At 38.6% G+C, this 14486-nt stretch overlaps 1 protein-coding gene across 8 annotated transcripts in view; it reads left to right on the top strand.

The window, feature by feature from the left end:
• NUMB (NUMB endocytic adaptor protein) overlaps positions 1 to 14486 on the top strand; it is a 99264-nt gene that overhangs the window by 49494 nt on the left and 35284 nt on the right. For 6 of the 8 annotated variants that reach the window (XM_064462406.1, XM_064462402.1, XM_064462405.1 and 3 more), the window contains exon 2: positions 13031 to 13174. The exons of the other annotated variants lie outside the window; for them this stretch is intronic. In XM_064462406.1, coding sequence (XP_064318476.1) covers positions 13049 to 13174 — 126 coding nt within the window. In that variant the 5' untranslated portion in view covers positions 13031 to 13048. The remainder of the gene's footprint in view (positions 1 to 13030; positions 13175 to 14486) is intronic. 8 annotated transcript variants of the gene reach the window in all.

Raw genomic sequence — 14486 nt, 5'->3', positions numbered from 1 at the left:
AGACCTCTCAAGTTGTATGTGATAATTCGCAGTAAGCATGTAATTGTGGATTCATAGTATGTTATTGCTGATCAGCAATAATGTGTTACTAATTTTAGTGGTGGTAATGAAACCTGGTAACTCCTGTGAAAGGAAATGTCTGGGAGATTACAAACATTACTATCCTTATAAGCAAAAGGCTTTAAATGTAAAGCAATAGGAAGAGGGAGTAAGGAGGGAAGTATGCATCTGTTTATAAGAGCTGATCTGAAAAACTTGACTGGAATTCTTCCCAAAAAACCCCCAAACCTTAAATGCATTCTGATTTATTTGTCTTTTTATCCCTTAATTTTTTTAGACCAGAAAAATCCACCACCCAAAATCCTCCCCAACTCCACTGAGATTTCCCCCCTTCCCTGTTATACCCAACTGATAATATATGAACATTGGAAGTAGTAAGAAAAGGTTTTGGCATAGATCTGAGAAGTTTCAGGTCTGTTGCCATGAACAAAGGGAAATCCAGCCTTGACTGGAGTTGTAGCAAGTTGGTATAATGGTGTGTGTAACCATTTCAGATAGTGGTGGTGTCCTTTAAAAGAAGCGTTTGAAATAATCTAAAAATCCATTGGGTTTTGAGGTACAGGGAGGAAAGGACATAAGTTTTCAGATGAAACCTTTTTTTAGCCCATATTGGACTTGACTTTATCACCTCTGTGACGTTTTTCAGCCCATAGATTCATATTTTTTGTATATCCATGGAGTCAAGGTTATAGCTTCAAGGGAGAGATTTTGAGAGTGCTTTTAAGAAAAGTACTATTGCAGAACCTGAGGAAAAAAGTCAGTCATCAAGGTAACATATTCCTGCTACTGTCATGTGAACATTATGTTCTGGTAACTGATTGTATGGTACTTGGAGTTGGGGAATTTTTTGGCCACAAATTACACAGATCAGGATTTTATGAAGTTAAATACTTCTAAAAGATATCATCTTAGTTATGTTGCTATCTGATTTTCAAAATCACTGAGTAAGGGTGCCACTGAAGTTGTGCCTGGATCTTCTTAAGGCTTTGCAGTAAGCAGACATGGGAAGTGTTAGGCATGAAAGGAGGCTTTACGTGCTGTGTAATCATAAGGAATGCTAGTTGTGTATGTACAAAATTGTACCAGGAAGCTGGAATTGTGTTAGAGTACCCTGTTTAGACACATCTCATAGGGACTATGGTGGCAGATTCCTTAAACATCTTGTGAGTTCTGTGAGCAATGAAACATGTGGCTTTTGTTAGACTCTAAAGAGAATGTAGAATATTTTTAAAGGTATTTAATTGGTGTGGGAATTCAGAAAATATTGCATCCTGTGTTTATAGAGAAGAATTTATAGTTTGTATCTGACTTTGTTAAGCTAGCTTCTGATTTGATTACACTTATGTAAGGCAAATACATTTGGGAAGTAGTCATGTTAGTTCCCGGTAATGTTTGCAAAAAGCTATTATGAGAAAAGAGTTAAGGAATAACTCAAAACTTGCACTGGACAGGTGTACAGGTGTTAACATTAATTCCTAATATGATAAATGATATATTTCTGTGGAGAAAAACTTATATTCTTCTAAGTCAGCCACAGTTGCTATGCTGACCACTACAGCGAGTTCTCTTGAGAAGTTTCTGCCTATCTTTTATGTGAAAGTGAACTTTTTTGTGTTGCTGGGATTATTGAGGGATGATCAAATGATTTTTTTTCCCCCAGTATTCTGACAGCCAGAAAAAGTTACTGTATCTTTTGTCTAGGCTCATTTTTATTATCAGAACCTGCCATTTTTACAAAAGCCTGATGCAAAGCCTTCACAGTTTCACTTTGAGTTATAAATTAATATTAAAAATGCCTTTTGTGACGCTCACCCTATTCTTTGCATTGGCTACAGTCAGAAGTATGGCAGATATAGCATGAACAAGCTGAAGAAAACGCACAGATAAAAGGACCTTAATTATATTTATCTAACTGTTGGAGGATGGGAGTGAGTGAAGTGCCTTGAACTGCCACATAACAGCTGCCAAGCAAGTGACTGAGTGAAGTGCTTGGGACTACTGCAGTAATGGTATAACAAGGAGTCATCTGTCATCTTGTGAATGCAAGAGCTAATTTTTCCTCACGCATACTTCATGGCAGTTTAAGCTAAGTTTCATTTTCTAATTGAGATTGACTAGAGCACACATGGCTTGTTGCCATAGTAATTCAAATTTTGTGAGCTATCAGGAATATAGAAATTTATGTCCTGGTTTTCATTCAAATGTCTTAAGCTATGGAAACTTCTGCAGGCTTGGGAAAGGGAGATCCTTGCAAACGTAGTGAGCCAGCTCTTGCTGGGCCTGGTGTAGCTGGGTGCTACCAGCTCTACTGTGACAGCAGTGACATGGGGGTTTGGCCAGCTGACCTGGTGGTGAAGGGAGACCAGGTTGTGAGTTATGCTGGTTTACAGCAAGGGCTCTGTAGCACAGTAACTCTCTCTGATACAGTCAGTGTTGGATCCCAGGGAAGAGTTTAATGTTAAGGCAGACACAAAATAGGCCTTCCCAGCCGGTCAGATTGGACTGGGTGATTTCCTGGATGGGAGGCTGTATCTCCATTGTAGTTTCTAATATCCCTTGGAAATTTTGATCAAACACTTGAACTTTTTTTTTCATCCTTCTACATTTTTAGTTTGCAAAAAAACCTGGGGCAAGGAATTGCGCAAATTGATTGCATATCACATCAGAAATACTCTTTTATTTTGAAACCTAGACTGCTAGAGAATTTCATCCTTTCTCCCCAGTTTCTGCAATGTAAGAATTGGAAAACCATCATTTCCCGTTCATTTTCTGACACCCGCGATACTACAGTTCTTGTAGCTCTCCCCACCAGCAAATTGATTTTCTGATATAAAGACCTGTGACACATCTAATCTGTCCTTGAACAGAAGCTGTGATGTAGTCCTAATTTTCCTTGTTACTCTTCTGTACTTGTTCATTTCATTTCGGAAAGGGTATGTTAACCACAAGAACTATGTGGTAATGAAGCTGAGCATGGTCTGTCTAGGCTTATGTTGCCACATCTTACTGGTTTTGCTCTGCTGCTTTCATAATAATTTTTACTACTGTTTGCTTATTTGACAGTTCCATTTTTAGAGGACTAAACAATACTAATAGCTGAATTCCTAGTCATAATTATTTGCAGTTAGAGTCATTCTCTTGCCTCTTCCATGTGCTTTTCTCTGCTGTTTTTATCACCGAATGGTTTCTTCTTGTGAGATCCTCCTGTATCTCTAAAATCAGTTTAATCTACTCCAGGACATTTTGCATCAGCTGTAAACAGTCACTTAACTGTTTGCTTCTGAGAACATATACAAATTAAATAAAAATCACTGTTTCCAGCAGAGAACCCTGTGTGACTCCCCATTCTGCATCTGAGCATGCTATTGTTCTTATGGATTTACCTAGTGTGATTTACCTAGTTTCTCTATATCTGAACCCTACTTCCTGACAGACTTGGCAGCACTACTCTCCATTCCCACTGAAGATTTCTCATAAAGCTGATATAAATTTATAGTTTGTTCCAAATGCTTCTGGAACATGGGCCATGCAGACTGCTGGACTGCACTTCTAAGGCTGCTGTGTGCTGGCGCAGACCGCTTTTGCTGGATCAGTTGTCCAAAATGCTGTAGCTTTCACTTTTGTGTTGAGTGTGACCATTGTATATTAAAGCTGTGTAAAGCTTCGGTATGAATACATTTTTTTAAATCTTGCTGAAACGTATCCTCCAAGTAATACGGTTGAGAATGCATGTTGGTTCCTGAAGCGTGTGTTCTAGTTCCATAGCTTGTTAGTCTGCTGTTTCTGCTCTTGCTTTTAAGATTTAGAATAAAAAATACAGTGTGTGTTCGCATATTTCTGAACTCAAAGTAGGTAATGACCAGGCCAATAGCACAAAGGTATGATTGATTGATTTATACTTGACCTTTTCTATATCTAAGCAGCATATGTCTGCTGTACTGGTTACAATTCGTTGTCTATTAAAACATTCATTATTTGGTTATAAAACACTCACATGTCCTGAAGTAACTGCAGTGTAAAAACCTTAGATTTGTGAGTGATTTAGCAATAAAATAGGCTTATTTTACTTGTAAAAGTTATTTTCTTTTAATTTTTAAAATGCATTTATTTTTGTGAGATTTGACATATTTAACTTCAAGCTTTGGTTCTTGGATTTGGGTGATTAAAGGAAATAAATCTTCCACCGTTTCAGCCCTTTCCATACTTTAATATCTAATTTCTTTTCTAAATTCAACATGTATTTGTATAGATACCTTCTAAACCAGAGACGTTCATGTTTGAAAACTGTTTAGTAGTCTGAGATTTAGCTGCCCTAAATGTAAATGATTCACTTAGAAATGGCATGACTTGGTTAGTTAAAATTCTTCACATGCGTGCAGATGAGCTACAAAGCAGAATTGCTTGAACTACTTTCCAGAAGGCACAGCTTGTGTTTTTTTGAAGAAAACTTTTGCTCATTTTCAGTTGTTATAGGTAGTATAATTCAGCTCACTTTGTATCACATGGAGTGTTTAGGAGACCTGCTTTTCACTAGTGGCTGACAATCACTGCAGGATATTTTTAGGGTGAGCCTATGTCAAGGGAATTACTGCCTTATATCTCTGTACTTAAACATTTTAGTATCTTGTACAGGACTGTAGTCAGAATTTGCACTCGCTGTGGAGTCAGATGAATTGGGACATTTGCTTTGGAATAGTTACTGATGGAGAGAAGAGGCTTGCTTTCTTTTGTTTGCTGAACTTAACAGGTTCGGGAGAGGCAAGTGATTTCTCTTATGACTGCTAGAAACAGCGTTGCATATCTTTAGGAATAACTTCTGCCTTACAATGATCAAACTTGTATTTTTCTGACAATTTAAGAGTCTGAGTGTGCTGTTACATACTGTTGTGAATACTGAATAGTGTATTTAATTGCTGCAGTCTGGAGATAGTTACGTTTGAAGAGTCTGGTGTATTTTATAAAATTATAAGCTTTAGGACAGGGCTTCTGGTAGCGGAATCTTTTAGCGACACAATTGTTGACAGTGTATTGGAGGTACAGTTCATTACTTCACTTCCTGATATTTCATAAGCTATCTGCAATTTTTGTTTAACTCTTGTTTTTTGCTAGTAGGATGTTGCTGTCATAACACTTTTTCCCGCCCCTTCTTCCACCCTCATCTGTGGTGCAAATAGAATTGTCAAGTGCTTTGGTAACAGCTGTGGAGTGCTCACACGATCAGCTACCTTACCTCAGGTATGAGACAAGAAATCTGATGGATTTGAGAGGATGGCTAGTACCTCACATCTTGTGATGACAGTGCGTCACAATTTCTAAGAACACTGTCAGAGAAATTTATATTATCATTACAGCTCTGACCACTTTGGTCTTATACAAAGAGTTTTCAGGTTGCTGTTACTGCTGTATTTTCAAAGTATGATCTAAATATTACTTTCACTGCTGGAAGGAGAGTTTTCTACAGATGATATGCATGTTTCAGTAGTCTTTATTACATATCCAACACTTTATTTTTTTGCAGCAAGGAAAATCCCCTTAATTTGAACTCTAATAATAAGAACAAAATGTATTTACTGGCTCAACAAATGAACTTGTGCTTCACACTTACGTGTATTTTGATGCCTTAGAAAGCTTACTTGTAGTACTGTATTATTAGATCTTAATTGGGTAATGAAAGGGTAAATGGGTTGGAAAGCCATGTGGTGAATAATGTGGTTAGTCATACTGTATTGCATAAGCAGGACTGTTAAAGTTTTAGTGAGAATGATCATATGGTTACATGCCTTCTTTTGCTTCAGTGTGACAGTGCTGGATTTAATTAGATTTTATGGAATCTAAACTTACAAAAAGGCTCAAAGTTCTGTAGTCAAATTCTGACACGTTGGGTGACCTTTTCTTCCTTATAAGATAAGGGTACTCTGTGTTCTTGTGCTGGTGAATAATTGCAGAGAAGCTGTTGCAGGGCAATTGCAGCAAGTTTTGGCTAACCTTTACAGTAGCCTTGGAGAGATAGGGCATTACATGTTTTTGTACTGTGGAAGTGGGAGAGGAGGGGAGACTGTTTGTTTAGCAGCAATGCTTAATAAGGATTTTTCAGAGAAGTAAAACTCCATCTGGCAGCTTCATAATAGACAGGGACAGACTATTTACCTTGGTGGCAGTCAACTTGCTTTCCTAGCTTGACTCTTTATTGTAAATGAAACGTTCTTACCACGTCATCTTCAATTTAGAGGTTCAAACTGTGCATTAGAAAGCAAAATAGATCTGAATGTTTTGAACCACTGCTTTATATTTGTGCTTGTACTGCAAGCAAGCCTGCCAAAACCAAATCTTGTCACAAGAAAATGGCTTGAAACAAGTATGTTTCCTCGCTGATGTCCTAGTGCCCTGGTTATAGCTAAGATTTACAATAGTGTTAGTGTCAGCAGTGAACTGAATTTTATAGGAAAAAGTAATGTGGAATACTCATCTGAAATATGGAACTGTGGGATGTTTCCATTTCCTGGTGCAGACCCTTGTGGATTTCATAATAAAATTCAAGTTTTGATAATGCTAAAAAGATGGCTGTTAGACACGAATCTTTGGACAGGTGTGACCAGGTTGTACTTGCACAAGAACTCAAAGCCATGGAGTTTTCTGAGGGTGCAGATCTTCACATCCATGCCATGGAATGTTTCTGGAGAGTTTTCCTAGTAAGTTAGTTAGGTAAACACTTTTTGTTCAATGAGATTAAGATAATTTGCATGTCCTCATAGGTCTTGAAGTATCAGGTAACATTGCAGGGAAACCACATCCTTATTCAGAAGGCTCTGATGTCAAGAAATGCTTAGTATTTCTTAGGCAAAAAAAACTTATTCGAGATGGATGAACCTGTTGCTCTGGGTTTGGGGCTCTGTTTGGCTTAGTCCTTTTTTTTATTAGCAATCTTAAGTGCATTTTATTGGGAAAGAGCAAGTAGGAGCTGATAGTTGTGCAGCTTGCTCCTACCTCACATATGTGTGGCCAGTAGGCAATAGAGGTATGAATGAGACTTTTAAAAATTCGTCTGATTGTAACATTTTAATTGAATTAGTTTTATGTAGAGGCTTGTAAATTTTAGTGATCCCTATAACACATTATTATTACATCTAGATTTGCCTGTTGTTTGAAATGCATACTTCTAGGAATTTTATTGATGTGTTGGTCTGGTCTACTGCAGATGGTTCATGCTTGCAGGAGTTCTTTTGCTACAAAGCATTAGGATGGCACCAGGGAGGGGCATTCCCTGCTGTGCCCTGGCTGCTCAGGATTTGTTGTAGGCTGCAGAGAGGATTTTGCCCTTATTTGACCCATGACTTTTTTTTTTTAACCTAAATTGATAAAGTAACTAGGAAACAGTATCCAATTCTGAGAGAAAACAGTAAGTAATCCCAAACCCACTGAATAGTTTTTAAAAACCTGGCTGAACTGAAGACTTAAAATCAGTTTTTATCACTTTTCATTGCAAACACATAATTGAATGCAGATTAAATAACCTTTGTGAAGGATACAGTTCAGAAGAAAGATAGAAATGGGTTTGTGCTGCTTTTTGTTCTCAGTGTTGAAACTGTAAGTGGTTGTTTAGATTTTAGGCTAGGAGTACTACAGATTTCAGACTTCTAACCACTTAAAATTGTGAACGCAATTCAGGTACCAATACTGTCCTTCTGCCCGGCTGATTCTATGGTTTGGATCACCTTGTAGCAGCAACTGTCATGCAAGGAACATTTATGCACAATGTAAATGAACTCCTTATCTGAAGGTTTGGGTGTATATGTAAATTCCTGCAAGGCAAGCTAAGCTCCAAATTTGCATTATCATCAGGTCCTACCTGATTTAACGTCAGGTAATGTGAAAGCTCACTCATATCTCGCTGCAGGATAAATTGCTGGGTTGTCCTCACTGAAGGGTAAAAGTGAACACATTCTTACAGCAGGGCAGCTACCAAGACATGAATTAAAATGCTAGTTTATCATGCAGTAATTTGCTCTGCAGCTGTAACCTGATGATGCATAAGGCAATGAAGCCAAGAGTGCTTCAACATGCACTTTTCTCCGTGACAATGTTTTTTCTTTGCTGCCCCTGAGTTGTCACAGAATCACAGAATGGCAGGGGTTGCAAGGGACCTCTGGAGATCATCTTGTCCAACCCCCCTGCTTGAGCAGGGACACCCAGAGCAGGGGGCAGAGGAACGCGTCCAGGTGGGTTTTGAATGTCTCCAGGGAAGGAGACTCCACAACCTCTCTGGGCAGCCTGTGCCACGGCTCTGTCACCCTCACAGTAGAGAAGTTTTTTCTCATGTTTAGCTGGAACTTCCTCTGTTCCAACTTGTGCCCGTTGGCCCGTGTTGTGTCATTGGGCACCACTGAAAAGAGCCCAGTCCCAATGTGCTGACACCCACCCTTTAGATATTTATAGGTATTGATGAGATCCCCCCTCAGCCTTCTCTTCTCCAGGCTGAACAAACCCAGGTCTCTCAGCCTTTCCTCACAAGGGAGATGCTCCAGCCCCCTGATCATCTTTGTAGCTCTCCGCTGGACTATATCAGTTCAGTATCAGAACCTATATGAGTTCAGTTGTCACTGGACTGATATAGGTTAAGATGATACCTTGTCAGGTCGTCAGAAGAATAATGGTACCAAAACTCTCCTTAAATTGTCTTTGGACCTGTGTTTTCAAAATATCCAAAATATATCAATTTGCATAAAAATACATAGAAACATAAATTTAAAAACTCACTATGTGAATAACTTTTGTCTTTTCCATGCCTTTTATAGATGCTTGTTTGGTGGTTTGGGAACTGCTGTAATGTTTAGTCTAATGTTGAAATCTTGGATTGCAAAAGTGGTGAAGGTTTTCTTGTTTGGGTTTGGTGGTGGTGTTTTTTTGTTAGTTTGTTTTGGGGGTTTTTTTGGTTTTTTGTTCCCCCTCAAGCAGGCATGACCATTCGGATGTGGAGCTATGTGCAGTTAGCCTTCTGGTAAGAGATAACCTTGAAATGTAACAGAACCCAAAGCAGCTCTGTTTCCTCTTTTCTCCAGATCTTGGTGCTTTCAGCCTTTGTTACTGGTTTGTCTCTGATATAGTGTTAAGTTTTTTGAATTAATTAGATTTTGAGTTTCCCATCTTGGCTTTTCACCAGGTTTATCTTCAAATACGGTTTCTCCATTGTCCTCTCCCTGGGCCCTTGGCTGGATTCGGGGTTGTAAAAGTGAAAAGGAAGTAGTGTCTTTGGTGGCTTGGTTTGTTTCTTCTTGGGGTTTTTAAAAATATTTTTAATTACAGGAGAAAAATCAGTTGCTAAATATAGAAAAATCAGGGACAGAAAACTTTCAGCCTATATAATCCCAAGACAGAGTATAAAGCTTTTTACAGTATCAGTGATGCTGTCAGTTTAGAAGAAAATATCCTGCTAGGTTGTTGCAGCCTAGGTTGGTCTCTCTTGTGGTGGCAGGCATGCCGTGCTTGTATGGATGTGTGAAGAGTACTGCAAAGAATTCAAGTAGAAAATACTCATTTTTCTCTAGAGCTCCTGTGCAGGGATTTTGAGCTCCAGACAAAATTAGTAGAAAATTCAGTGCTTAATTGCAGCAATTCATGTGCTTCTTTCCTGAATCCTCAAATATGCAGCCTGTGGGAATTGTTTTACATAACACTTTCCCATCAGATGGCCGTTCTAGTTATATTGGGCTGACGTGCATGTTACCAGCAAATTAGGTGTTTATAGGGTAAACCATTTTGCAACCTATGTGAAACAATATGACATCTCAGAAAATCTGTGTGGCAGTTGGAGAAAGCTCTCTGGTTGCCTGACCAGAAATTAATCTTCCTATTTGTCAGCATTTATTAAATACAATAAGCTATTTTTAAACTGCTTGTTGCCAACATGACCTCAAAATTAGAACATGTAGGAAAATGGGTTTGGTTTTCAGTGAAAAGGAAATACTTTTGGGCAAAATGCCACTTCAGCTTCTCATAGGAAGTGTAGTTGAGGAACTCTTTATTCTCATCCTCCCCTGTGGACTGAGATTCCTGGTTGGAATAAATCTCTGATAAGATACCAGTCTCATGGACAAAAGTAATGCTTCCTGGGAGAAGTCCAAGGAAATGCTCACATAAGCCAATGTTACGATAAGGCAATTAGACTGTGATTTCACAAGTGGTAGAGTGGCTGCGTGCTGTTCTCAGTTCTTGTTTTGTTGTTTACTGAAGCTTTTGAGATTCAGAGTTACCTTGAAAAGTTTTCCACAGATTGTTTTTACACATTTGTAGGTTTGAAATGTCTACAAAGCATTTTTTAATGGGTTTTACTCAGAATGCTAGCAGATGAGCCTTGCTGCATCTATTTCTAGCAGTTTAAGAGTCGCTTGCCAGCTGGGCTTTAAGCTATGCGCTGCCCAGGCTCCTGGGCTTTGCACTGGAGCAGCTGGAACAGCGGTTTGGCTCATGGTGCTGTGGCACTGCCAGTCTTCAGTGGGGGGGAGAGTGGGTGTCTGTCCTCGTGAGCTGAGGCGCCATGTCTCGACTTGCTGCAGTACATGTCCCCTGCCCAGGGTGATTGAATGGCCCCCCCTTGAAATTCTGGTTCCTTTAGACTGTGGTGCATAGACTCCTCTGCCTGCAGTTTGTAAAGCAAAATACATAACTAATACTGCTCTAATGCATCTGTAAGCCTTAATAGGGAACAGAAGCCTTGCACCTCCTCTTAAAACTTCCAGAATTGCCTTTGTGCATTCAAAGATTTTAAAATGTCTTTTAGCTTGTAAAATAAAGAAACTGCGTTTGTAGAGGAGCTGCTTCAGCTTGTTTAGTGGCAAGAAAAGTGCATGTGTTTTAGTTTGCACACATGTTCTAACCTCTGAATCCTACCAAGTAAATTCAAGAAAATATTTTGTTACTAGTTATGTCAGGCATTTTGCAGCCACAGAGGAATGAAACTAACACTCCTTTATAACTAGATAATTGCAACTGAGAATCACAGAGCAACTTTCTATCCCTGCGTTTACACTGTTTGTTAGAGCTTGTGGCTATTTTAGATACACGCTCCCTCCCAGGGACAGGCATCTAGCCTTTGCTAGTTCTAAACCCTTCACTTCTTTTGCAAGAGAGATTTGGATTGCTTGGAGTGCCGCACCTTACTGCTTTCCAATGTTTCAAATGCTCATCGAGCAGCTTTGAATGCAGATGTTTGCTGCAGAAGTGGGGTTTGGTCTGGTTGCTGGCTAACGTAGAAACACTTCAGAAATTATCCCTTATGCTGAAAGAATGCCCCGCAGTGCTCCAAGACTAGGTAGCATTGCATTCGTTTGTCACTGAACTTGTGTGCATCAGTAGCGTGCTTATTTCCACTTCAACAGGCATTAACATTGCCACACTTAAATTCCCCAGTTCTGGTGATACAGTGGTGTTTTCTTCATCCATGGGTATTTCTTTAAATTATTACTTATTTTACAATATTGCTTTTAATGGATCATTGAAAGACAGAAGATTCTAGAGAAATGAGCCAATGCCATGCTCATAAGTTACAGTGGGAACTGACTTGCCTAATGACTTACAGCTTGAGGAGGAAAGTAACGGCTGTTGAAGGAAGGTTTGGGGCCTCAGTGACAAAACTCACACCTTTTTGTTAGTTGGAATGGCCAAGTCATGAAATATAATATTTTTAATCTGGCTGATCAGTAGTATTAGTGGGCATTTCTGTAATGCTTTTAATTTCTGACTTTTGTTCAGTTTTGAAATTGTTACATTTTGAATTTAAGCTTCCTAAATGCCAGAGAAACCACAAACATGAATGTGTTGATTTTTCTCACCTATGTCAAATAGTTTTAACTGGAAAACACTAGATCTTTTCAGGGTTTAAAATAGTGTTCAAACTGCTTTTAAAGCTGCTTTCATTCAAAGGCTGCCTATTGGCACCTATAAACATCTATATTCTGTAGCTTAGTTAATCGAATGGGAAATGAGCATATATAATGCAGTTAGATTTTGTTGCCTTGCATTCTGCAGCATCTTTTTTTTCTATCAAAATGAGACATGCTTGTAAGCAGGTTTCCATTTCAAGAAAGGGGAACAACACCTCAAGAATCCTTTCAGAATATTTTCTATACTCCCCACATTGTATCCCATATGATTTTATTTCTGTACCTGAATATTGAGTCTTTCTATCAGTAGTACTTCCTCTGATAGCTTCTTGGCTAATTGTGGTTTGAATCTAGTAAAAGTGAGTATGTCTAAAGGATAGTTTAGTTAGTATATAGAAACCAACACATAAGAGAATAGTGTATAAAAAGCATCTAATTATGGGCCTTGGAAGGGTAATTACAGAACTGTCTTTCCCTTCTGAAGAGGTAGGAGAACACAATTTTTTAGTTTTACTCAGGACATGGAAGTCAGTTCACTGTGCTTCTCATTTAAACGTTTAAACTTCTACCAGTAGACTAAGCGAAGGCTGGACTGTGCCCGTCAGTAAAAGCAGGAACCTGTCACTTGTACTTTAAGAATGGCACAAGCACCTAATTCTAGGCAGAGTCTTAGAGCTATGAATCCTTGCCTTGCATGGGTGCCTTGGAAGCTTGTGCTACTCGTGTCCTGCTTGGTCGCTCTAGGTAGGTGTTTAAATTCGTGAAGGCAGGATTTCATGCGCATCGCTCTTCAGAGCTTCTCTGTCAGCTATTTTAGGTAACCTTATGCTCAAAGTAATAGTTATTCCTAGGTCTAATGCTTCAGTTGCTGTGGAAAGATATTAAACAAGTAATATGGATTTGTGTTTTCCACTTTGAAGTGAATAACTATCTTAATCTGTGTCCAAAAATATTTTCCTTTTGGAGGGGTCTCCATTCGTATTTGCAGAAGCTCAGATTTTTCACAGGGACACTTGTCATGATAGTGGTAGACCTAAAGTGGCTAAAAGTGTGCTTTAGTGCCTATTGGCAATATTTTTATTTTCTTCTTCTAGGACGTGAAAATCTGAGAAATGAACAAATTACGGCAAAGCTTTAGGAGAAAGAAAGATGTCTATGTCCCGGAGGCCAGTAGGCCTCATCAGTGGCAGACTGATGAAGAAGGTGTTCGTACTGGCAAGTGTAGCTTTCCTGTTAAGGTAAGAGTTTCTGCCTTTCTTTTGGGTATCCAAGAGGTACTCTTGCCATGAATTATTATTTAGGTTGGGGTTTTTTTTTTGGTGGGTTTGTTTTGGTTTTTTTTGTTTGTGTGTGTTTTTGTTTTTGTTCCCCCCCACCCCCCCAAGTATAAGCCAGTGGCATGCTTCATTACACACTGACCTATTTTACAGTCAGCTCTCATTGCAAAGGATGTGGCTTTTTTAAAGCTAGATGACTCATGTAAGAAATGCCTTGGAAAATCACTGTCTGAGATATCTTACGTTATTATCTAGTTGAAATAATGTAGCTAGGCAGAGGAGTAATATAATATTTGTCTTCATTTTTCTGGAAGAGCAGAAATGATAGACCTCTTGGATTGCATGGAAAGGTACTCGGTTCTCTCTATTAAAAGTGGAGTTACAGTTACAGTTTGACTAGTAAGGTAAGTGGTGGGTTGTGCTTGGAAAGGAATCCTTCCTCCCTTTTGATAATGAAAACATTGCAAAGTAACACCTGGGTTTCTTTCCAGTGCTTGAGGTTATAAGCACTTGCTAACTTCTGAGAGTGTCTTCTGTGCTACCATTTTTTGTGTGTGTATATTACAGACTATTAATGCATGTGAAACTGAAACTACCTTTTTGAATTCTGAGAACACATTCCAGATTATCCAAGCATTATAAACAGATATTTTCTTTTGTGTCACTATTCCTCCTTCCCCTTTATTTAAGAAACAATAGTATTTTAAGGTTTTTGAATAATATTTAATATTAATACTTAATAAATATCACAAGAAAAATATTAAATTTAAGGTGTCTTGTTGCATATGCTCCCCTGTAATCAAAAGCTTTCTTCCTTAATGCACACCAATACTAACTCTACAATAGATTGTAAGCAGATGGCACTTATGGAAAGCTAACGGATTAAGTATCTATGCACAAGGAAAACTGTTGTCTATGGTTCTGATGCCTAATGACCTTTTATTAGTTTTCATCTGTATTATACTTAAAGTAATTCTGTCTGATAGTTAAATAGGTGATGTTGCTATGTGGAACTCTTGAAACTGGCTGTTACGTATTTTTGTAAAGCTGTGGGTATGTGAAGATATACCATAAATTTGAGATAATTTTCACACTAGGTTCATGGCTTACTTTACCCTACTATAGTTGCTTACATGTGCTTGTACATATACTCGAATGTATAGAACGTTTCTATTTTGTTACAGCTGCTTGCTTATTTTTCCTGTGTTAGCTTTGTGCTGGAAGGAAGGAACTGTAATCCAATACTAACCTGAGATGGTGTTTTGCCAGAGCT

Source organism: Phalacrocorax carbo, chromosome 10 (assembly GCF_963921805.1).
Source record: "Phalacrocorax carbo chromosome 10, bPhaCar2.1, whole genome shotgun sequence".
Lineage (NCBI taxonomy): Eukaryota > Metazoa > Chordata > Aves > Suliformes > Phalacrocoracidae > Phalacrocorax > Phalacrocorax carbo.
This window is presented reverse-complemented; position numbering and strand designations above follow the sequence as displayed.